The sequence below is a fragment of the Sinocyclocheilus grahami genome, unplaced genomic scaffold (assembly GCF_001515645.1).
Source record: "Sinocyclocheilus grahami isolate Dianchi unplaced genomic scaffold, SAMN03320097.WGS_v1.1 scaffold450.1, whole genome shotgun sequence".
Classification (NCBI taxonomy): Eukaryota; Metazoa; Chordata; class Actinopteri; order Cypriniformes; family Cyprinidae; genus Sinocyclocheilus; species Sinocyclocheilus grahami.
Window position 1 is genome coordinate 224,282 of NW_015505629.1, and position 25,634 is coordinate 249,915.

At 42.5% G+C, this 25,634-nt stretch overlaps 1 protein-coding gene across 4 annotated transcripts; it reads left to right on the forward strand.

Moving 5' to 3' along the window:
- Positions 1 to 4,964: 4,964 nt before the first annotated feature.
- On the forward strand, positions 4,965 to 25,341 carry LOC107552422 (SRSF protein kinase 2-like). Of its 4 annotated transcripts, XM_016234292.1 has the most exons (16): positions 4,965 to 5,492; positions 13,455 to 13,612; positions 14,087 to 14,195; positions 14,289 to 14,376; positions 15,650 to 15,737; positions 16,290 to 16,396; positions 17,572 to 17,737; positions 17,825 to 17,850; positions 18,281 to 18,539; positions 19,449 to 20,210; positions 21,006 to 21,106; positions 21,199 to 21,306; positions 21,375 to 21,444; positions 22,396 to 22,488; positions 23,205 to 23,297; positions 24,034 to 25,341. In XM_016234292.1, exons 1-16 carry the CDS (start codon positions 5,455 to 5,457, stop codon positions 24,216 to 24,218), a joined length of 2,451 nt encoding a protein of 816 aa, XP_016089778.1. In that variant the 5' UTR covers positions 4,965 to 5,454; the 3' UTR covers positions 24,219 to 25,341. The 4 variants fall into 4 exon arrangements, with proteins under 4 accessions (XP_016089778.1, XP_016089775.1, XP_016089776.1 ...); XM_016234289.1 differs by lacking the exon at positions 23,205 to 23,297 and having other exon boundaries at positions 5,223 to 5,492; XM_016234290.1 differs by lacking the exon at positions 22,396 to 22,488 and having other exon boundaries at positions 5,223 to 5,492.
- The last annotated feature ends 293 nt before the right edge of the window (positions 25,342 to 25,634 follow it).

Genomic DNA, 25,634 nt, shown 5'->3' on the forward strand with positions numbered 1-25,634 from the left:
TCACACCACTATGGAAGCAGTCATGCCACGCCTACGATGTACTGAGAGAAAACTTGCCAGAGACCCGCAACAAGCTGATGCTTATTCCTCCGAAATTCAGAAGTTGGTTCAGTCCGGAGCAATCAGAAGGCTCAGTCCAGAAGAAAGAGAAGGAGATGGTGAGTGCTGGTTTATTCCACATCACATGGTGTGCCATAATAGCAAGAATCTTGTATCGGAAAAAGGTTCATTACTCGAAGCTTTTTAAAATGGTTTATGCTGTGGCCATCTTGTGGTCATAAAAATAAACAACACCTTCCAAAGTGTTATGTTCATTACAGCCGGTGGTTTTACATCTGGTTAGACAACTGATTCTTTGATTTATTATATTTTATATAAATAATGTTATTTTTTTTATTCATTCATTTTTGTCGGTGTACTGGCACTAAACTAAGTAAAATAAATAAAACATAAATTCATAAATTAAATCTATGATCTGTTTATTTGAACTCTGCCTCAGTCCTTAGACTGTTATTTCATGGCCAAAGTTCATTTTTTTAACTCAATATATAAATTACGATAAAAAAAAACAATAAAAAAAAACAATGCTAACCCATTATAATGTAATATAATGTAAAGGGAACAGCACTGAGATTCACTTCGTTTGAACCAGATACTGAAGCAGTCACGTGGTTTTCAGGCGAATGAAGCTTCGGACGTCACAGATCACGTGCTTTTCTCAAAACGAATCAAGCTCCGATACAGTGCTTCAATGTGAAATGTGTTGTTTTTTTGATACAAACTTTGACGCTTCAATGTTGAACGTAACATCACTAGTTTATAGTGCTAATGGCCAATCCATAATTTTTTGGGGAATTTTTATTTATTTATTTATTGTTTAATTAGTATCGGTTCAGGCACCGGTATCGAAAAAAACCCAAACGATACCCAACCCTACCAACTACTTGGTTTTTCGGCATACTAGGTTTATGATAAAGAGTTCTAGTTTGGTTTGTTTGTTCAAGACATGGATACGGCCTTGGTTGTCTCTGATTTATTGTACTTTATTTTTAACCTTACACAAAAAATACAGAATATTATCCTGAAAATATAGAACAAGACAAAAATAGAGCTGTAGGGAGGGCAGAGAGACACAAGTCTTCACATAATGACAAAACACAATGCTGTTTTTGTGTTTGTGTGTGAAAGTGATGTTCTTCAGCAAATGAGCCCAGACACATAATACAGGTTTAACAGCCATTACCCTAACCTAACCATAACCCAGCCATTACTGATCATTTGTGTCAGCTGACGAGAGACTGATGAGCTGCTGGACTGCTGTGGACTCAGTGCTGGTTAAGACCATGTCTCTCTCTTCTGGAGAAAAATCAAGCTCAGCCCATGCGTCTCACTCTCTTTCTGTCTCTCTCTCTCTGTGGAAGTAGGCCATGTAAAGATAGCTGCTTCAAGCAGCCTAAATTCTGACCCCTAAAATATCAGTGAGAAACAGAGGCGGATGGATTCGCGCCCTCACAGCATCATTCTGTCACTGTATGTTTGTGTGATTATTCATCGTTTCTGCTCTTTAGTTAATCACAGATCTGACGGTTGCCGTGGCGACGGGGGCGGTTTCTTCCAGCCTGTTGTGTTGCACGTCACAGGAAGTGCAGTGGATCCTGACATCATAGTGTGTGTGTGAGTGTGTGTGTGTGTGTGTGTGCGTGCGTTTTTGTGACAAATGAGGACATCAATTTGTATAATGACAAGGGTATGACATAGGTATTACAAGGAGAAGGTGACTTTTCAGGACATTACCCCATGTCCCCACTTTTCAAAACGCATATAAATCACACAGAATGGAGTGTATTGAAAATCTGAAATAGCACAAAGTTTCCTGTGAGGGGTAGGGTTGGTGTAGGACAATAGAATATACGGTCTGTACAGTAGAAAACCATTAGGCCTATGGGATGTCCCCACTTTTCACAAAAACAGACCTGTGTGTGTGTGTATCTAAAAATGCACAAAGTTTCCTGTAAGGGGTAGGTTTAGGTGTAGGGCAATCGGTCTTTGTCAGTCACGTATGTTTATTATATGTGACGTCATCGAGGCGCCATTTTGAAGGTATCAGCAGTGAACTAAAAGTGTACAGAGCCGTGCAGTAAAGACCGATTAAATCGTCATACTGGAGAAACAGAGGCAAATCATGTAGATACGGTACCGAGATAATCTCAGCAATTTTTTTAAGAACCGTATGTAATTATGTAATTGGTCACTGATGATGATTAACAATTAACACGGATCCACACTAATGTTACCTGACGCAAAAAGTTGAGCACCACCGGCATCGCTGCTTCCAACCTCGTTGGATATATGATTATTTTGTTTACAGCATAAAAACGTATTTTATTTATTTATACACTTATATGTTCTGTTTTTGTCTACCATTGATTTGCACACATAATTTTCACAATTGTAAGTAATTACATCATGTGAGTCTCTACCATTAAACCTTACCCTGTTTGTTCACAATGTTTGTACTTAATTTGGCTGATAACAAGTACTGATAAGTACTAATGACAAGGAGACAATCAAAAACACATTTATGAAAATGGCATTATACATACTTTATTATTAATGCAACACTGTGTTTCAAACTGCATAACAGAAGATGTGACAAACATGATGAATCATCAACAGTTTTCTTAAGTGGACACAGTGCAAGTACTACAAAGAAAGCTGAATAAATTAATAATAATAATATGATTTGATGCTTCTGCCAAACATTTCTGATGACCCTTTCTGCATGGATTCTTAGAAGTGCTAGACGATCTGTCAAATACTAAATAGTGCTTGTAGGTAGAAGACATTTTGACACACACTTTCACACTGAATGGTTTCTCTGTGGAAATCTCAAAACAGTCTATCATTGCTATTCTGTGTCCAAAGGACTACACAAACTAGTGAGGCATAATTTTGTGCCTGGCAAAGTTGTCTAAAACAGTGTTTGTGCAGGCAGATCCAATCTGAGGTGCATAAGGTTAACAAGTATTTAAAATGAAGTGAGAAATTTTCTTATTTCTGACATGAAAAGCAGCATAAGGCAATAAAAACCTTCATGGCAGGGATTCTCAACTCTAGCCCTCAGAGTCCACTTCCTATAGAATTTAGCTCCAACCTCAATCAAACTCACCTGCCTGTAACTTTCTAGTAATCGTGAAGATCTTGGTTAGCCTGTGCAGGTGTATTTTATTAGGATCGGATCTCAACTCTGCAGTAAAGTGGACCTCAAGGGCCAGAGTTGAGAACCCATGTAATAAAGGTCCCCAAGTTTGGCATACCTGTATAATGCTTTACTTTAAGATCACTGAAAAACTATCAGACATCCTGAGTTTACACCACAGCAGCCAGTTTTCTTCTGCGCACACACAAGTAAGTTACATTCAGTTAGTGACACTGAGTGGTGTGGTGTGAAGCCGACCATCTCCTCCAGCCTGGTGGCTCATCGTCTCAGCTGGCTGCAACTGCTCCCACTTACTGTTTAGTCACACCTAGCCTAACTATATGAAATGAAAATGTACAAAAATGTAGTCAGTACTTTTTAAAATGGTAAGAAATAAAAATGAGAAACATTAGAAATGTATTTTTAGTATTTAGTTTAAATTACACTTAAGTTAAGTACAAACCCCCCAAAACAATATTTAATTTCAGTAACGTTAGTGAAATAAAATAACTCTTTACACCTATGCATAAAACAATTGCAAGACATTTCATGGTATATGACCCGTTTCTGCTCACCTGCTCCCTGATTGTGTTTAATAGCATTGACCCTAAATAACATGTGAATATAATGTTGGCTACTTCAGAAAATAAGCACATCTAAAAAAATCTCTTACCTTTATGAAAATGTAGAGGGTAAATGAACATAACCGGAGATATGTTGGCAAATATGATGATTGTGCATATCACCGCTGCAACCCAGGCCATCTGATGTGGCGACGCCTCTTGTTGTTTAGTCTTTTTTTCAAGTGTGACACCTAAAATATCTTTCTTCGTGGTGAGTTTTCACTATTCACTATTGGCGACTTTAACACAACAGGAACGTACGATTTAAAAAAAAATGAAAAAGACAATTCTCCAACTACAGAACACCTCAGCTTTGATACCTTACAAATGGCGGCGATACCCAAAATGCACTTCGATTCTCGTGAGTTTGAGGTCACCTGACAAAGACCGTACCGGTGTGTGTATGTGTGAGAGTGTGTGTGTGTGAGAGAGAGAGAGTGTGTGTGTGTGTGTGTGTATGTGTGTGAGAGAGAGAGAGAGTGTGTGTGTGTGTGTGTGTGAGAGAGAGTGAGAGAGAGTGTGTGTGTGTGTGTGTGTGTGTGAGAGTGAGAGTGTGTGTGTGTGTGTGTGTGTGTGAGAGAGTGTGTGTGTGTGAGAGAGTGTGAGTATGTGTGTGTGTGTGTGAGTGTGTGTGCGTGTGAGAGCGTGTGAGTATGTCAAGTCAAGTCACCTTTATTTATATAGCGCTTTTAACAATACCGATTGCGGTTTGGTGCTGTAAATACAGTTACATTCATGTATGTTAAAATCATTTCAGTATGCATTTCTTTTTCACCTCATTAACACCAGAGCCGCACCACACATCTGCTGGAACGCTTTGTGTCGATGAGCAGTTTGTTCTTCTCTTCAGCGATTCTTCTGAAGACACTGGAGAGAGAGAAAGACAGACAGACAGACAGGTCACTGGAGGCTCTCCTTTAATATGTCTGTCTGTCTCTCTGTGCTTGCTTATGGAGACTCAACCCATCTGCTGTAAAACAGAGACAGACAGACGGAGGACGAGAGCAGAGAGTGTTGAAAGGAAACCAGCAGCAGCAGCAGCTTGAAAAAGACAGCAGCTGTAAAATGAGGGGAGAGAGAGAGAGAGCGCGTTGCCCTGAGATACAGGATGTCGTAACGAGACGGACGGAGCGCTGAACTGCGGAGGGGAGCAGAGAGACGCACACAGAGAGAGACGGCTCATGTTTCCACCCGCAGCAGCACAGATCCCCCCGCCCGCGTGAGCAGTGGAGCGGCCCTCTGCGCGCACAGATCTGTTATTGTGCAGCGCTGCAGAAGACGGAGAGACAGAGACAGACAGCGTGTGGGAGCCTCGCACTTTCTCAGCGTCATTCAGGAAACGACGGCAGCGGAGGACGAGTGCGAGCGAGCTGCTACAGCCGGCAGGGCGGCGGTGCTGAGACCTTCCTCGCGTCCGCCGCTCGCCGCACCCCCGTCCCGGAGCGTGTGTCCTCAATCCTTTATTTTCCTGTAAGGAAGAGGAGAACAGAGGAGGAGGAGGAGGAGGAAGAGCGCCCCCTCCCCTCGCGGCCAGCAGAACGCTCCGGAGAGAGAGAGAGAGAGAGAGAGAGTGAGAGTTTTATTCCTCCTTGGTACGGCTCCGTTGTTCTCTCGGGAGCGAGCGGCTTGCCCATGTCCGTCAACTCAGAAAAATCCTCTTCCCCAGAAAGGTAACATCATCATCATCATCATCACACTCTCGCCTCTTCATCTACCTGTCTGTCCGTCCTGCTGTCCTCATTTCATCCTCATCTGTCTCTCTCTCTGTCTGTCTGTGTACATATCGCGTCTGTTGTGTGTGTGTGTGTGTGGGCCTGATAAAAACGCAAACACAGAGAAACGCTGTAATACATGTCATGCTGTACACACACACAGACAGTGCTGCGCATCAGATGCTGAAGCACACGCAGCTTCACAAACACTGTCTGATACAGCAGCCCGACTGTTTTCTTTTGTGCAGCATCAACGCTGCATATATTGCGGCGTGTGTCGTCACACCACCGTTATTTGGGGCATCAGAAGCAGATCACAGAAACACAGAAAGGGTTCATATGGTGATTCTGCTGGAGTCGTTTCTTTAACGCAGTTCACAGATCCAAATTGACATGCGTGTCAGATGATGTGAAAGCGCATAAACACCCACATTGACGCACGTCACGTGACGCAGACACGGGGCTCGCTGAGGCTGAACGAGTGAGAACATGAATGTCGAACTGCTGGATGTGCCCTGAATACATTTCAGAAGCTGTGTGCGCATGAGTGAGTTATGACATGTGCTGTATGGACAGATGATGGATGGACAGACCCTAATGGACGGATACAGTAAAGGTCAAAGTGTCAGGAAAGAGCTCTTGTTTGTCTTGCCTAAAATGAGGCTGGACACATTGTTCTAAAGATGTTAGGATGTGAATCTTGAACTTGTGAAGGTCTCCAGAGGCAGGTCACGTGAGCCTCTACAAAATCCAGCTCTGATCATGTGACCCAGATGTGATATGAAGACAAAATCAAGGACAAATGCTTCTCCAAAACTACCTCACTAAAACCAGCTGGTTATGGAAACTGACTGATCTGAGTAGCAGGCTGTTCTAGTTAGCAGGCCAATCAAAAGATGTGGGTCATAAACAACAACATATGCAGGGCAGAGAGGAGCTGGGATGTTTGTGTTATTTTGTGAACCGCTCAGACCTGCTGACTAGCAGACTAGACCCAGCGCTTAGACAGAACCATCTTAAAGACATCATAAACTTCTGTGTGCCAGATCTGATCAGTGGGATCTCTAGTTTAGTTTCTAGTATGTCTCATTTAAATCAGTCAAGTATCTTTCCAAGAATGAATGTCATGAAGCTCGCACACGTGCGACTAGATCCTCCTCAGGATCACTCCTAGCATGCTGTAAACATGCCGTTGTCGTGTTTATGTTAGCCGGTCTGACCAGAGCGTGTTGAAGTCACACCAGACGGTCAGCGAACAGACTGTGACAGACCACTGGCAGGCAGCAGAGATCCAAAGTTTATGCCAAGCGAAATGTTAACGTAACGCTAACAGTGTAATGAGATCAGGTCAGTGTTGGAGACGCCATCAGGTCTGACGATTAGCACAGCATTAGCACGGCCCAGTCCAGCCTAGCATCTACACTAAATTACCCAACAATATCTGAGATGATTTCAGAAACGCACCTTCGCAAACGCTTGTGTTGACTGTAAATCTCCAGAGTGATCACAAGATCACTAGTGTGACTGTGAGGTTTTGTAGGCCAGTGTGAAGCATGACAATATGAGAGTCATCAGTCTTCTGAATCTACCCACAGCTGTCATGTGATCCTGTTAGTGGAAATGACACCAGCTCACGAAGGCCATCCTGACGTGAGTGTGAGAGTGTGAGTGTGAGTGTGAGTGTGAGAGTGTGTGTGTGTGAGTGTGAGTGTGTGTGTGTGAGAGTGTGAGAGTGTGTGTGTGAGTGTGAGAGTGAGAGTGTGAGTGTGAGCGTGAGTGTGAGAGTGAGAGTGAGTGTGAGAGTGAGAGTGAGAGTGTGTGTGTGTGAGAGTGTGAGTGTGAGAGTGAGAGTGTGTGTGTGAGAGTGTGAGTGTGTGAGTGTGAGTGTGTGAGTGTGAGAGTGTGTGTGTGTGAGAGTGTGTGTGTGAGTGTGTGAGTGTGAGTGTGTGAGTGTGAGTATGTGAGTGTGTGAGTGTGTGAGTGTGAGAGTGAGTTTGAGAGTGTGAGAGTGTGAGTGTGAGTGTGTGAGTGTGAGTGTGTGTTAGGGTTGTGACGTTGAGGAAATTTTCCCACCGGTTAATCGACGTGTGACAATACTGGTATCACCGTGAGGGCGGGGCGTTCCCTCTTTTCCTTGCTTTCCTTCGCTTTTAAATAGCTTGTAAAAGCGGCGTGCACATTTTACTTTCACTTTTGAATTAGCGGCAGTTCAGCGTCAATTGCTTGAATGCAACAACAAAATACAAAGTCAAACTCACTTTAGCCTATATATAAAACATATAACTTTTATTAACAAAACAAATACAAATACACCATGCTATAGGGCAGGCTATGCCTAATATAAAATAACAAATAACTTACATAAACTTTATATAAAGCATACAAAACTGGAAATAAGCTAAGTAAACATATATAATATATAACCAAATAAATAAGAAACATAGAACGTTTATTAGCAAAACGAGTAAGAAAGCTTGAAGGCACACCTTGGTGTCAAATAAAATAAATAAATGATAGAAAGTTTAAATAAAGTAAAATTCAGCAAACAATGTGGAACCAATTAAATAAGAAACAAATGTTTTTAAAAAAACTTCCAAAATCACCTTAGATAAACGGCAAAATCAACAGATTTTCACACTGTGTCTGTGTGTGTCTGTGTCAGTGTGTGTGTGTGTGTGTGTGAATAAGCTAAGTAAACATATATAATATATAACCAAATAAATAAGAAACATAGAACGTTTATTAGCAAAACGAGTAAGAAAGCTTGAAGGCACACCTTGGTGTCAAATAAAATAAATAAATGATAGAAAGTTTAAATAAAGTAAAATTCAGCAAACAATGTGGAACCAATTAAATAAGAAACAAATGTTGAAAAAAAACTTCCAAAATCACCTTAGATAAACGGCAAAATCAACAGATTTTCACACTGTGTCTGTGTGTGTCTGTGTCAGTGTGTGTGTGTGTGTGTGTGTGGTGTCTGTGTGTGTGTACGCGTTTTTGTGACAAATGAGGACATAAATTTGTATAATGACAAAAGTATGACATAGGTATTACAAGGAGAAGGTGACTTTTCAGGACATTACCCCATGTCCCCTCTTTTCAAAACGCTTATAAATCACACAGAATGGAGTGTATTGAAAATCTGAAATAGCACAAAGTTTCCTATAAGGGGTAGGTTTAGGGGTAGGGTTGGTGTAGGGCAATAGCACATACAGTTTGTACAGTATAAAAACCATTACGCCTATGGGATGTCCCCACTTTTCACAAAAACAAACGTGTGTGTGTGTGTGTGTGTGTGTTTGTGTGTGTGTGTCTGTGTGTGTGTGTGTGTGTGTGTGTGTGATTGTTCACAGAAAAGTGTTCTTTTTGTCGTCATTCACTCGCCCTCATGTCTCAGAACTGTAGGATTTTCGTTGCTCTGTCAACACAACAGAATCTGTGTATAATATACTTATAAAACATATATGAAGTTTCTGTAAAGACCTCTTTAACCTGAATGTATTGTGTGCTATGGCACAGAGATGGCTGCTTTGGTGAAACCAAGTATATTTTATTTTTTTTATTTTTTTTTATTGTTTTATTATTATTATTATTTTTTTGCATTACCAATACGTAGAGGTACTCATTCAAATAACAAATGGTCAGGTAACCAAACAGATTTTGGACCGCTTGAGATGGACTGAACCAGTAAACCAGTAAATAACCTGACAAATGTTCTTATTTCAGCTGTAGAGTACTAGTCATTGGTGGTTAGTGGCGTTGCTGTAATCTGCGTCTGTCTGGCTGATTAACAGAAGTGTGTCTGTTTTAGTGATTATGAATAATAATTAACTAGTAGTGGTAAATATAGATGGAATAGATGTTTGTAGTTATTAAATGGTATTTTACATGGTCCTGGACTCTGATTGGTCAAGCAGGAGTGCCGATGTCACTGTGCGTCGCTCTGCATGTGTGTGTGTGTCAGTCTGTGTGTTAGTGTGTGTTTTACAGTGCCTCTTTCTGCAGGTGCATCGATACACCTGAAGGGTTACGGTTAGTTTTATACTGCCTTCTTGTTTATTGAAATATATAATGAAGAAGAATGCTTTATTCTGATAAATGTAGGCCTAACTCTTCAGTGAACATTACTGCTGTTGCTGCTGTTTCATAGAAGCATTCAGGCGTCTGAATCACTGTAACGCTCGAGTTGCTTTAGTGTCATTTATATCAGCATTATATTGACATCTCTGCTCTGTAGACATCAGCGTCTGCCACTGAAAAACATCCACTGACACACGTGGAACTGCTGAAATGAGAAGAAGATTTGTTGTGTGTGAGTGTGAGTTCTGGACTGCGTGTGAATTGGTCATGAGATTCCTGGCGTCGCTCTCGTTCCCTGAACTCTTCTCAAAGACAGAGAGGGAGAGACAGACTGTTCAGGAAGCAGAAGAGCAAACATCCCTCCATTATTATGGATCACAGTCACTCTCATTCCAGCAGGACGTTTGGTTTAGCGCTCAGTGCACTGCGATTACGGCATCGAGCCAAACGCAGGTAAAGAGAGAGTGTGTGTGTTTGTGTGTGTGTGATCGGTTCCTATACCAGACAGCCATGGTGAGACTTCAGCTAGGCAATGAGATCTAACCCTAACTCATCTCAGCCAATCAAAACAGCGCAGATACATGACAACTCTGCATACTGAGGTCTTAAAGGTAGAGTAATAAAAACAGCCTGTTGAAGTTTTTGAATTATAAACGTCTCTAACACAGTCTCATTTCGTCTCTGTTTGTTGACTCGGCACACGCCGGTCAGAATGTCACGCCAGTCTGTGAATGTGATGGGATTGAGGGGTGTGAATGGAGATACTGAACTAGATTATTTCACAGGAATGAGTTAAATCTGACAAAACTTCCATTTGTGGACAACTGGTATGTCCTTGTTTGGAAAATGTACATATATATATGTATATATATTTACATTACATTTACATTTAGACATTTAGCAGACGCTTTTATTCAAAGTGAATTACAAATGAGGACAATGGAAGCAATCAAACTCAACAAGAGAGCAAAGATATGCAAGTGCTATAACAAGTCTCAGTGAGCTTAATGCAGCAAGGTCTTTTTAAATCATATAATAAATAAAAAGAAAACAGATAGAATAGAAAAAGAATAGAGCAAGCTAGTGTTAGTTTTTTTTAAAGAAAACAAGCAGTTAGTAAATAAACAGAGTGCAAGTCTAAAAAGGGGAAGTTTTTTTAAAGAATAGAATTAGAATAGAAAGTGCTAGATTTAGAGGGTCAAATAAAGGTGGAACAGATGTGTTTTTAGTCATTTCTTGAAGATGGTTAAGGACTCAGCTGCTCGGCTTGAGTTGGGCCATTCCACCAGGAGGGAACAGTTAGTGAAAAAGTGATTTTGTGCTTCTTTGAGATGGCACAATAAAGCGCTGTTCACTTGCAGAACACAAGCTGGCACATAAGTCTGAAATAATGAATTTAGGTAAAGGGGTGCAGAGCCAGTGGTGGTTTTGTAGGCAAACATTAATGCCTTGAATTTAATGCGAGCAGCTACTGGTAGCCAGTGCAGATTGATAAACAGAGGTGTGACGTGCATTCTTTTCGGCTCATTAAAGATTAATCTTGCAGCAGCATTTTGGATTAATTGTAGAGGTTTGATAGAACTGGCTGGAAGACCTGCCAAGAGAGCATTGCAATAGTCCAGCCTGGACAGAACAAGAGCTTGTTCTGAAAGAAAAGGCCTGATCTTCCTAATGTTGCAAATCTGCAGGACCGGGCAGTTTTAGCAATGTGGTCTGAGAAAGTCAGCTAATCATCAATCGCAACTCTAAGGTTTCTAGCTGTTTTTGAAGGAGTTATGGTTGATTAGTCTAACTGGATGGGGACATTTTGATAAAGTGATGGGTTTGTTGAAACCACAAGCAGTTCTGTCTTAGCCAGGTTGAGTTGAAGGTGATGGTCCGTCATCCAACAAGAAATGTCTGTTAGACATGCTGAGATGCGAGCAGCTATTGTCGGATCATCAGGATGGAATGAGAGGTAGAGTTGAGTGTCATCAGCATAGCAGTGATATGAAAAGCCATGTTTCTGAATGACAGAAGCTAGTGATGCCATGTAGACAGAGAAGAGAAGTGGTCCAAGAGCTGAGCTCTGAGGCACCCCAGTAGCTAGATGTTGCGACTTGGACACCTCACCTCTCCAATATATCTTGAAGGACCTTTCTGAGAGATAAGACTCAAACCACTGGCGTGTGGTTCCTGAGATGCTTTTGCCAATAGGATTAACCGTGTCAAAAGCAGTGGACAGATCCAGCAAGATAAGTATTGAAGATTTGGAAGCCGCTCTTGCCAGTCTTAGGGCTTCAACAACTGAGAGCAAGGCAGTCTCTGTCGAATGTCCACTTCTGAAACCAGACTAGTTGTTGTCCAGGAGGTTGTTCTGAGTGAGAAAGGCTGAGACTTGGTTGAACACAACTCGTTCAAGTGTTTTTGCAATGAAAGGTAGAAGGGGAAGCGGTCTGTAGTTCTCTAAAAGAGTTGGGTTAAGAGTGGGTTTCTTAAGTGGGGTTATACGAGCCTGTCTAAATGCTGAGGGAAAAACACCAGTGTGAAGGGATGTGTTAATGATGTGCGTGAGTGCAGGTACAACGGCAGGAGAAATGGCTTGAAGTAGGTCTGGGAGATAAAACGGTATCGGTATTTTTTGACAGTACACGTTCATCAATAACGATAGAAAATGTTTTTCGATATAGCGCATGATATAGGCGTGTGCTATGAGTGACAAGCAGACAGTAAACACGACCACATGCTGAGTGCTGTGTTTGCCTGTGATGAGGAGATTGTGAATTAAAAAATGAATATTAGTCGAATTTAAAATAAATATTTGCATTTGAATGCAAAAACGGTGCAATTGAATGTTAGGTGTGCGTCGGTGAGGGAGCCTCATCAGAGGCACACAAGATGCGGTGATGATGATGTAAGTGTCTTTGTCATACTTTCTTGTTTTTGTTAGTCTATCCAGTTGAACCCACAAGATGCGCCCCTGCTGCGTTATTCATTCAAAATATTCGAGAAATTTATTTTTAAGTTATTGGTTAGGTTAAAACCAAAACCATGATGTTTGTCTTAAATTGGGTAATTAAAAATACAGTGGTTGAATTAAAAAAAAAATTATATTGCTCTGTTTTAAAAAAAGGTTATAAAAAATGTCAATAATTATTGATACCAAACGATATGAAACATTATATCATTGATAATTTTTTTTAGCTATATCGCCCAGCCCTAGCTTGAAGGAGATGAGATGGAATAGGATCAAGCGGACAAGTAGTAGGATGATTAGAAAAGATGAGTTTAGATACTTCTGCCTCAGAGAGTGGAGAGATGGAAACCACAGTTTTAACAGGGGGGCAAATACCATGTAGGACCATGTAGTTTTGGATTTTGTTTTAATAATAAAAATCTTCATTTAAAAACTGCCTGTTGTGTTTACTTGTGTAATCTTTGACTAATATTTAAATTAGTTTGATGATCTGAAACATTAAAGTGTGACAAACATGCAAAAAAATAAGAAATCAGGAAGGGGGCCAACACTTTTTCACACCACTGTATATATATATATTCAGTATTTGGTGTGAGTTAGCGTTAGTCTATAGTATTTATAATTTGTTGAATATAAAAACAGTAGAAGCTTGTGGAATGTCCCCATTTAGCTGAGTGAACGTTTGTGTGTGTCTGCATGTATTTTATTCTCGTAAAATGAATCTGATGTCAAGCTGGATTCTAGATTCTTGTCTCTAGTTTCTATGGCAACAGGTTGAAGGTGTTTTCTGAGACGGTGGCAGACCGCTGTGTGTATGTGTGTGTTTCATAAACTCAGGCCTTCACACACAGTAAATGGATATGTGTCTGTGTGTGTGTTTGTAGGCCCGACACACAGAAGGTTCCGTCCCCTCCTCCACCTCCTCCTCCTCCTCCCCCTCCTCCGCCCCCCCCTCCCGAGCCTGTGGCCCCGCCGGAGCCAGAGGAGGAGATTCTGGGCTCTGATGATGAAGAGCAGGAGGATCCAGCCGACTACTGCAAAGGTACCGCATCTGTCTGTCAGGAGAGCTTCCATGTTGAGTAAAAGCTGGACTGACACTGACCTGATTTATGCCTCGTTCTTCATAGGTGCATGAGTTTCCAGCCTCAAGTCATTTTTCTGTCATCACTGAAAGTGAAATGTTAATTCTTGTAGTTTTAATAGCAGAAACAGTTCTCAGTAGTAGTTTGGTCTTCTCCTCTTGAGTGGAAATCTAGTTATGCCAGTAGTACTCTTGGCTATATTCACATCAATGACACAAACATACCACAGTAAAATATACAAGAAAAAAACAACAACGTGAAAGAAACTGTGGAATCAAACTCAATGGAATCAAGTGTTAAAACAGACTTTAATAAACGTGAGTGCTCTTCTGAGGACACCAGCCGTACAGTTGAGCTGAAGGAAACATTAGCCGGATTCTCCTGTTTCTACAAGTACCATCAGTAGACTGTATCGTGTTTCTCTCGTGCTGCAGGAGGTTACCATCCCGTGAAGATTGGCGACCTGTTTAACGGCAGATACCATGTCATCCGCAAGCTGGGTTGGGGTCACTTCTCCACCGTCTGGCTGTGCTGGGATATTCAGTGAGTGACTGCGTCACCAGTGCAGGCAGTGTGTGTGTGTGTGTGTGTGTTACTCGGTGTGAGTATAACCTGTGTGTTTGTGTCTGTTAACAGAGCGAAGCGTTTTGTTGCGATGAAGGTCGTAAAGAGTGCACAGCACTACACAGAGACGGCACTGGATGAAATTAAATTACTCAGATGTGTGAGTATCTCACACACACATTGTTCATCAGGGGTTCTTGTTAAAAATATTTGTGATTTCACTTAATTGTACACCATGTCTCTGACACATAGAATTACAGACTATTTCCGCTCTTGTGCCTTTAATGCCGTTTCACAGTCACTGGCACACAAACACAGCTGATGCCTTTATATACAGGCAGCGTCTGAAAGCTCAGTTTCTTCGCTGCGCTATCAGACAGCGACTTTGCAAGCAGCATGAAAGTGCCTTACGAAACTGATTTCACAACCGTCTAATGGTCTTTAACAAAACAGAGAGCTTCGGTGATAACTGAGCCAATATTTAATGACTACAATACTAATTTCTCTCTAGAAATAAAATGAAAAGTGGAAACATTTGGTCAAAATCATACATTTACATACAAAGTAACCTCCAAGTCAAACTTTCAGATGGCATTTTTTAGCTCAGCTGTCATGAAATCGAATGAACAGGATTGTGGGAAATCACAGGCAGTGAAGGACACATCAGTGCTGCCTTCAAAACAATGTGATGTGATGCAATCACTGGATTTAGACAGGTCTTGTTGCCTTCCCACATCCATATGCTGCCTGCAAATCACATTTTAATCATGATCCTGATTATTGATTCTGTTGATTAATTAAATTTTTCCATCTGCAATATTTGCCCACTGGTTATTTATTCAGATAGTTTTTTCCATTTGACATTTGCATTGGTAAAAAGCCTCCATGAGTGTTGATGCTTGCAGTTGCCAAATATCAAGAGATTTAATCAGCCAATCAGAGCTTTTCTTTTTAATAGCCCAGAGTGTTAGTTAATCTCCCCAATCTGGCAACCATGGTTGCTTTTGCGGTCACAGAATAGATGCACATACATGGCCTCTGTGGCCTTTTTGTCTTTAGGAAAACATTAACATAATTTGGAAATTGAAGTTAATATTAGGAATTTCACAGGTTTAGCTTTTGAGACAAGCTTTTACCAGACTTCATAATGTAGAGACTGTTTATTTATATGATGAGCTAAATCGTAATGATAATAAATAAAAAGTAATAAATCAGGAAATTGGATGAGGTCAATTAAACCATGCATACGAGTAGATGTGGTCTTGATCTGTGCTTACGTGGAAGTGCAATAATTCTGACTAAATAGAAAAGTCCTCAAATGTCAAATATAATCGCAATTATACATGTTGAACAAAATAGCGATTCATGCAGTGATTCTCCGCTTTCAGACGCAGTTGTACACACACTTGTCTCTCTCTCTCGCTGTCTCTCAGGTGCGTGAGACTGATCCTGATGATCCTAATAAGGACATGGTTGTTCAACTCATAGACGACTTCAAGATCTCAGGGGTGAATGGAATTCGTATCCTCACAGCCTGCATGTGCGTGTGTGTGTGTGTGTCTGTGTGTGTGTATGTGTGTGTGTACCTGGTATTTATCACGTTATGAGGACCAAATGTCCCCACAAGGATAGTAATACTAGTAAATTTTGACCTTGTGGGGACATTTTTGAGGTCCCCATGAGGAAACAAACTTATATATCATACAGAATGAGTTTTTTTGAGAAAGTAAAAATGCACAAAGTTTCCTGTAAGGGGTAGGTTTAGGGGTAGGGTTGGTGTAGGGCAATAGCACATACAGTTTGTACAGTATAAAAACCATTACGCCTATGGAGAGTCCCCATAAAACATGGAAACACAACGTGTGTGTGTGTTTATGTGTGTGTGAGTGTGTGTGCGAGTGTGTGTGCGCGTGCGAGTGTATGTGTGTGTCTGTGTGTGTGTGTGTGTGTGTGTGAGAGTGAGTGAGTGAGTGAGTGTGTGTGTGTGTGTGTGTGTGTATGTGTGTGCGTGTGCGTGTGCGTGTGCGTGCATGCGTGTGTGAGTCAGTGGTTTTCTTTAACTCTGGTTCTCAGACGTGTGCATGGTGTTTGAAGTTCTTGGTCATCATTTGCTCAAGTGGATCATCAAGTCAAATTATCAGGGTTTGCCGTTACCCTGCGTCAAGAGCATCATTAGACAGGTAATCACACACACTTCCCGAATCCTAACTGAGCCATGCACATAAACACAGGTCTCCAGCATCCAGTGGAAGTGAAGCACTTCATGAAACAACAGCGTCAGCATCTATTCGATGTTTCATATTCAGCTGCCTGGAGATGCTTTGAGCCAATGAGATTAACTGGGGGCGGAGCTACAAGAAACGGAACACAAATGACTGACAGAATGTCCTGTTAGCCGCGTCCCACTTCAGAGGTTGCATCCTGCGAAGGTCACAGAGGTCGATCTGAGCGTCCTTGAATGGGACGGTCTAGCCTACAGAGGATTGCTCTTGTCGCCAGCAACTGTGACAGCTGCGGTTGATGAGCGGCAGGAACGTTTGTACTGGACTGTTTTAAAAGTGATATTCAACTGTCTGAAAACAAAACAGGCTTCACAGCCTGTCTGAATATGTTCACCATGGTCCATTTAATTAGTCAAGTCAAGTCACCTTTATTTCTGTTGCACTTTATACAGTCCAGGTTGTTTCAAAGCAGCTTTACAGTGATAAACAAGAAATGAGTGATTCAGTGATGCAAACTGCAGCTCTAAAAAGACAATAGTAAACCTTTGAAGTTGAATCAGTCAGTTGAAATCAGTTCATTGTTGATTCAGTTCAATTCAATAACTCTGTAAAGTCCATCAATTATGGAATCAGTTCAATTCATCAATAAAGAAGCTCTGGAGAAAACGGTGATGAATCATCCAGTTCAGTTCAGCTCAGTTCTACTTTTTTTACATAAAGTACTATCTGTAAAATCGCATAAGCAAGTTGTCAACATTTAAGTATTTTTTTAGTAACCTTAGATATCTGAATAAGTTGAAACACAATACTTGTATTTAAAAGTATAATCCAGCATTTTATCTAAAAAAAAAAAAAGTCCTGCCATCATTGGCTTGCAATGATTCTTGGGAAGGAAGGATGCAATAGGAGGCCATATAAGCAGACTTTGGTTCTCAAATGCAGCCTCTGTATTGGGACACAGTGACAGTCAGACAGTAACTCCGGTTAGTTGATTATGGTACCACAGATTAACCACAGAATACAACGTTTGGTATTTTCAGTGTGAAATCATAATTTTATTTCCTTGAAGAAGCGGTGGTTCAGTATGGACTAGATTCACTTGAGGAACGCTTGTGTTTGTGGTTTGGCTGCAGGTTCTGCAGGGCCTCGATTACCTTCACAGTAAGTGTAAGATCATCCACACGGACATCAAACCGGAGAACATCCTCATGTGTGTGGACGAGGCTTTCGTGCGCAGGATGGCGGTGGAGGCCACCGAGTGGCAGAAAGCCGGAGCACCGCCGCCGTCTGGATCCGCTAGTATTTCATATCTGCTTTCTGTCGTTCTGATTCATGAATGATGAATGCGATTGGTGACGTTCTGACTGTTTCTCTGTTTGTTCGCAGTCAGCACGGCTCCTCAACTCAAACAGGTCAGTGAAGGAAACCAAAATTCTCACACAGAGACACGCATCTGTTTTACTGAAGAAAGCGGACAAATGACCGCCATCTTCAACACATCAAAATGTAGTTTGCTTGTACATATTACATACAAGAACATACAGTTCTGATCTGTAGATATTTGTGATGCGCATTAGTTGAGCTTTAAGAAACATGTGAAATGCAATTTTTACAAAACGGAACCAAGCCACATTAGACAGTGAATTTTGATAATTAAGAGAGCACGTCATGTGATCCGCAGTGTTATTATTATAGAGTGACCAGCGGCACTTAGGATCTGTTGTAGCTGTGCTGGATAGTGACTCCACCGGCCGTTCATCTGCTGAAGTACGAGAGACAGAGTGCATAAAGCCTCCAGCGTGTTTGTCTGAGTTGTCTCCTGCGGTTTGATGCCTCCTGCAGGTGGGGAAGATCTCCAAAAATAAAAAGAAGAAGCTGAAGAAGAAGCAGAAGCGGCAGGCGGAACTGCTGGAGAGACGCATGCTGGAGATCGAAGCTCTGGAGCGAGAGGCGGAGAAGCAGAGAGCCGGCGGAGCGTCGGATGCCGCACACGGTCCCAGCCTGGCTCTGGCGGACAGCGAGGAAGATGAAGAGGATGATGAGTATGCAGATGAGGCCGAGGGAGAGAAGGAGCGGCCCGTTAGACTCACCAACCACACATGTGAGTTCAGTCCAGATGTCATCTTTTGTAAAAAAAAATAAATAAATAAAAAAAGAGGTGTAGATGATAGCAATGGATGGCATCGTTGTCATTCTGATGTCTTTAATATAGTAATCCCTTGGTTTTAGGAATGTAAACAAATCCTGGTTCCCTAGACCAAACATCTCCATTTGGGAAACGTCTAATTTCTCCTGTGTGAGTGATCATGTATGTTTCTGTAGCTTCCTTATCAAACCCTTGTTTAAATGTTAGATCATTTGTTCCTAAAGCAGGATCATTAATGCTGCTCTGTCTCCAGTGTTCAGCGTTTGAAGTAACGCTTTCTGTTCACATTGTAGGCCAAGGATTTCTCCTTTTTTTTTCCTGAAGATGACATTTTATACAGCCAAATGTGCAGTGCTTAATGAGTGTGATGGACAATAGTGTGACTGAAGATCGCTCAGTTACTATATAGCACTAGTTTCTAATGGATAAACTGCTGGAGATGATCATATGATCAGATTCTCTGGTCAGGACTCCAGCTGCTGCATTTTGAACCAGTTGAAGATGGTCTGATTTTCTATGATTGCATTAGACTCCAGTGAGTCTTTTGTTGATGAATCAGATCTCTCTTGTAACTCTTCGGAGAGGTTTATCTCCTCTTATGAGCAAAAGCATCATATTCTATTAGTTTGTTCAGAAGATCTCTTCATTTTGCTGTCAAGCTGTTCTCTATTTGACCTTTTTTATCTTTATTTCATAAGACGGTTTGTTGTGATGGTGTTTTCAGAAGGTCCCAGAAACTCTCTGAACTGACAGAACATCAGCTTTCTTTTTCTATTTTTGAAGTTCTTTGCAATGATGAAGACAACATCATTGAGTTGATGGCTGTCTAAAATATTTCCTCATAGAAATGTGTCTGTCTCTCAGGTGCAGAGCCTGATCAGGATCAGCAGGAAATAGAGGAGAATGAGGAAGACTGTGACGTCCTTCCCACCGCCGACTGTCCCACTCCCACTGAAGAAGAGTCAAATGCGTGCGCACACTCTCCACCTGAACGACAGGACGCTCCTGAGAACGAGTGTGAAAACTCAAAAGAACAGGAAGAGCAGGATGAAAATGAAGACGATGATAAAGAGGAGGAAGAGGAGACGGAAGCCACACCCTCACAGAGCACCGAGGACGAGCCGAAGACACACGAGTGTCCGAACGAGGAAGAAGCAGATCCACCGAAAGTGACGATAGAGAGACAAGAAGATGAGGAGGAGGATGAATACGAAGATGAAGAATATGACGAGGAGGAGGAGGAGGAGGAGGAGACAGATGATGAAGGCCAGGAACATTCCAGGAAGGACCACAATGACGCCTCTAAAACGAACGGTCACGTGATCATGTGTGCGCAGGAGCGTCTGTCGCCCAGCGTGCCGCTGTCCTCGCCTCTCCTCTGCCCTCTGGTGGAGTCGGAGATCAGCACGACCGACCGCGACGCTTCCGATGCCTCGTACGAGCTTCACAATGGAGAAACCGGACTGATGAACGGAGCGCGGCACCGTGGCACCACGCCACGCTTTCCCGAGCTTCCTCTGGATCCCAAACCGGATGACTGTGAGCATGACGAGGCCCAGGCGCTCAGCGGCAACACTGACCGCAGCCGAACAGTGTCGTCATCCAGCACCGGAGACACGCCAAAAGGTCAAACATGCGCATGCACTTCATATGTGCACACATGACTACTGTTTACTGTGAGCAGGTTAATAAGCTCTCTGTCTGTCTCTCCATCTGTCCTTCTCTCTCTCTGTCCATCCGTCTGTCTCTCCATCTGTTTGTCTGTCCATCTGTCTGTCTCTCTGTCTGTCCTTCTCTCTCTCTCTGTCCATCCGTCTGTCTCTCCGTCTGTTTGTCTGTCTCTCTGTCTGTCTCTCTGTTTGTCTCTATGTCTGTCTCTGTCTCTCCATCTGTTTGTCTGTCCATCTGTCTCTCTGTCTTGTCTCTCTGTCCATTTGTCTGTCTCCCTGTCCATTTGTCTCTCTGTCTGTTTGTCTGTCCATCTGTCTGTTTGTCTGTCCATCTCTCTCTCTCTCTCTCTCTCTCTCTCTCTCTGTCTTGTTTGTCTGTCCATCGGTCTCTTTGTTTGTCCATCTGTCTCTCTGTCTGTCCATCTGTGTCTCTCTGTCCATCTGTCTGTCTGTCTCTGTCCATCTGTCTCTTTGTTTGGCTGTCCATCTGTCTGTCTCTGTCCATCTGTCTCTCTCTCTCTCTCTCTCTGTCCATTTGTCTCTCTCTCTGTCCATCTGTCTCTCTGTCTGTTCATCTGTCTGTCCGTCTGTCTCTCTGTCCATCTTTCTGTCTGTTTGTCTGTCCATCTGTCTGTCTCTGTCCATTTGTCTGTCTCTCTGTCTGTTTGTCTGTCTCTCTGTCCATCTGTCTCTCTGTCTGTTTGTCTGTCCATCTGTCTCTCTGTCCGTCTGTTTGTCTGTCTCTCTGCAGCGAGGGTCAGTGCGGCTGATCTGCTGGTGAATCCCCTGGATCCGAGGAACGCAGACGTTCTGAGAGTCAAAATCGCTGATCTGGGCAATGCATGCTGGGTGGTAAGACATCCTACAAAACACTTGGACTGTCCATATTATTGTAAATACCTGTGTAAGGTTGGACGTGAGCTGTGTAATCAATGCACTTCCAGCACAAACACTTTACGGAGGACATCCAGACGCGGCAGTACCGCTCCATCGAGGTGCTGATCGGAGCGGGATACAGCACACCCGCTGATATATGGAGCACGGCCTGCATGGTGAGCATCTGACCGGCCGACACTGCCTTTGTGTCTGTGATTGAGTTTAATCTGTCTGTCATCCGCAGGCATTTGAGTTGGCCACTGGTGACTATCTGTTTGAGCCGCACTCTGGTGAAGACTACTCTCGTGATGAAGGTAACCTCTCAGCCTGTCCGCTTTTACGCTTCCTGTCGGATTCTCAGAATGACATAGTGCTCATAACTGCACACTTTAAAGCCACTGTCTTCAACACGTTTCCCATGACTCTTGTTTTCTACAAACAAGCAGCTTTGTTGTGACTAGGCTTAGGTTTAGTCAGACAACATCACGATTGATTTTACATCACTACACATTCACTGCTCTGGAATCTGTGAAAGGGACTGACTGATATAAGACTGGATTCAGTGGCATCAGAGGCTTACGAGACACACGTGACTCACTGTGATGCTCCTTTAACAAGAGGATCTCTGATTCTGTGACCAGTGTGATTTTTAACAATATCTTGACTCATTTAATTTTTTTAAATTAGATTAAAATTGCAAAATATTTACTGGACAGTCCATTAATCGTTATCTTAAATAGCAAGCCTGATGTGAAGGAAAGACCAGCTGACTGGACATGATCCCACTAATCACACAACTACGTAACGAATTAATCAGTAAATGAACATGAGATATTGATGTAAGTGTGAATGATTTTATATTATGTGGAAGAAGAGAAAGTAGCACTGAGAGAACAATCAGAATCAAGTGTTACACAGAGCCGGTGAGCCACGGTTTTTTTATATATTTTTTTTCAGACACTTTCTGAACCACACATGCAATATGATGACGTCATGTTTAAAACCAACACGTGTGCAGTGCGCTGATATGCCATTCTGAACACATCCACTTCTGTCATTCGCTCTGATCTCCGTTAATCTTGATTCTGTTCTTCGCTGTCACTCAAGATGTCGTTTATAGCTTAGCGTAACTGTTAGCGTTCTGACATCTGTGTTTAGTGTGTTTTTAGCTGATACTAAACTTCAGCTTTCTCCCTTCTGATCCCTTCATCCGTATTTTCCCATCACGCTTCCCTCTTCCCTTCCTCTTCCTCTCTCTCCCGTAGATCATATAGCTCACATCATAGAGCTTCTTGGCTGCATTCCTCGACACTTTGCTCTTTCTGGAAAATATTCCCGGGAATTCTTCAACCGGAGAGGTAGTGTTAGAGACAGAGGGAGGACGGACGCGAGCGCTGCTGCACACACACACACACACACCACAAGACTGCAGCTTTATGGCTTGATGTTAGAGGGGTCATGAAATGCATTTTTACTTCTTTACATTATGGATTCTGGAGGTTCAGTTGGCACAGTTTTTTTTCTCCAATTTTCAGTATATATATAAAAATATTATTTTCATCCTCATTTTCTCCATTTCATTGGGCATCACCACTGTCAGAAACATCAGCAGTCGTCAAAACACTGGGCGCTGCTGTAGCTTTCAGTACAAGATATTGAGAAAACAAACAAAAACATTCTTGTTAATTTGCACGAGGTTAAAAATAAACTTCAGTCACACATTTCTAATAGTTTGATCTGTTAGAAGGATAAGCTCAGTTTTTAGAGGTGCAGTTTGCATTGGCATGAAACTTGCTGCATGTTTTTATTGTAGAATAACACTTTGTGCAAATATCAAGGGAATTTTGATTTTCCATTTCATGACCCCTTTAATGACGGTCGGTCCTGCAGGTGTCTGATCTGAATCGGGCTGGTTTCAGACCTGTGTGTGTGTGTGTGTGAGCGTCCGTCCTCCTGCACCACTGCATGAATAACTCGTGTTGTGTTGTGTTGTGTTGTGTTGTGTGTGTGTGTGTGTGTGTGTGTGTGTGTGTGTGTGTGTGTGTGTGTGTGTGTGTCCCCGTCCGGGGGTCAGACCACATCGCTCTGATTATGGAGTTACTGGGAAAAATCCCCCACAAGATCATCGCAGCCAGAAAATACAGCTGTGAGTTCTTCTCAAAGAAAGGTAACGCTGACAGTCTTCCGGCTCTGCTGTTCAGGAGCGTTTCATCCACCCCACTGAGCTTGTAATTCACTTTGTCAATGGTTCTGCTCCGAGATCTTTTTTCCTTCCGTTCTGTTGCCAGATACAATATGAAATTCCAACATTGGCCAATGCAGATCACTCAAATATATAGCTTGAGCCGTTTTTACCACAAGTATCGGCACAAAATCTGTCACAATCACTTAAACACAGAAACATGACTGATATCATCCAGTCACAATGCCATGTGATTCATTCTCCCTCTTTACTTTGTTCTTTAGTTCAGTAACATGAATGCCTAATGAGCATGTGTGAGAATCTCCCGCCATTATTGGAGAGTAAACTGTAATCGCTGCTATCGATGAGCTAACAGCACTGAAAATAACTACACGGCTAACCGGTTATGGTTTTCAAAGTCAAAGACGCTGGGCCTCCCTCTGACACAATTCAATTATAAATAAATCTTAATTCTGGCATTAATAGTGTGGGCGGATCTTGCATTAATAGTGTGGATGGGTATTGCATTAATAGTGTGGGCGGGTCTTGCAATAAAAATAATGTAGGTGTGTCTTACAGTAATAGTGTGGGTGTGTTTTGCAATAATAATGTAGGTGTGTCTTACAGTAATAGTGTGGCCGCCCAATAATAGTGTGCAATAATACCGTCTTGCAATAATAGTGTGCAGCAGCAAAAGCTGATCTTGGGCATCTCTCTGCAGGTGAGCTGAGGCACATCACCAAGCTCAAGCCCTGGTCTCTGTTTGACGTGCTGGTGGAGAAATACGGCTGGTTAGCTGAGGACGCCGGTCACTTCACACACTTCCTGCTGCCCATGCTGGAGATGGTGCCGGAGAAACGGGCCTCCGCCTCAGAATGCCTCAACCACCCCTGGCTGAACTCGTAGCACTTTGGTCCCTCAGACTCATCAACCCCTGCGGCCCCATCCTGAACCGCAGCCCACCGTCTTTAGAGAGGAAGAACCAGAGAGAGGAGGCTGTCAGCGGCGAGGGTGGGCTTCAGCGCACACACACACACACACGGGAGAAATGAGATGTCTTCATCTCTCATCTGAGAGACGAAGCTTCATTCACCGTCTTCCTCAACAGAACTGACACATTTTACAGGCTGAAAACAGAACATGAGATCGTTTCACATTATGCCTTCAGCCAAACTCTCGTGAATGCCCTAGTAAAACAAGCATTTATAAACTCACACAGAGATTAATATATTATGTGAGCGATCAGTCTATGATATTCTGATTCGTCTCGATGACTGCGAATATCACTGACGCAGCTTGTGTGTTTTGTGTGAGCAACACAAACTGCTAGTTGATGTTTCTGTCAAGAAGCCCACCTGAGTCCCTGAAGCCCCGCCTCTTTCACCCCACCATCCAATCAGGTTCTGCAACGGAGCTGTTTACAAACCTCATCTCTCTCTCTCTCTCTCTCTCTCTTACACACACACACTGCCCTGGGAAATATGAATCTAGAAGACAAAGAGACGCTTTGGTTTGTGGAGAGCAAACGGATGGACGTTCGCGCCGTTGGCTGTTCCCCGTCTGGTTTAATGTTTTTATTTGAAGCTTCGATTCTCGATTCCGACGACAACATTCCTGATTCTCCAGCGGTGCGACGCGCTTGCTTACTCCTCCTCTGCACTTTCTCCGGCAGGACGGGCGTCTCGCTCCGGGGCTTTAGTTTAATGAGGCTTCACTTGTGTTCGTACTTTTTGTTCAGGGAAACTTACCGATGTACAGAGATCCAGCAAACTGTCCAAAAACTCGCAACTGCTTGAGCTCAAGATAAACACACACTGCTGTTAGGAGACGGTTGTCATGGTGACGTGCATGTGGATGGTCGTCATGGAGATGTGCTGCAGCTGTTTCTGTAGCCTCACGCTGCTCGAAATACATCATCATCATCATAACCCTAGCCCTAACACAGTTAGTCCAGTTGCCTATTTTCGCAATAAAAGTAGACGGTGAAATATTAAAAAAATAAAAAATAATAAATAAATTCATTTAAAAAGAAAAGCAGTTCTCTGATGTTGTGACAGTGACAGAGTTTAGTCGTAATAAGGTGATTGTGTTTCGTCTATTTTCAGATGTTTTATTTCCTTTGTTTTGGTTTTTTATTCGGTTGTCACTTCCTTCATGGCATTGACTCGTGCTGCTCTGTGAGGGCTCATGTGACAGTCATGAATTTTATTGAACATTTTTGCAATAATAGTGATTATGATGATGAATTTTTGCACAGGAAGCTCCTGATGTGTCTCACGCAGCCACGCTGACTGTTCTTCCCAATTTCGACAATTGTGTCCT

Coding starts and splice junctions, on each gene's coding strand:
- LOC107552422 (XM_016234292.1), top strand. CDS start 5,455: ATGTCCGTCAACTCAGAAAAATCCTCTTCCCCAGAAAG. Junction 14,377..15,649: donor AAATTAAATTACTCAGATGT/GTGAGTATCTCA, acceptor GCTGTCTCTCAG/GTGCGTGAGACTGATCCTGA. Junction 17,738..17,824: donor GCCGCCGTCTGGATCCGCTA/GTATTTCATATC, acceptor GTTTGTTCGCAG/TCAGCACGGCTCCTCAACTC.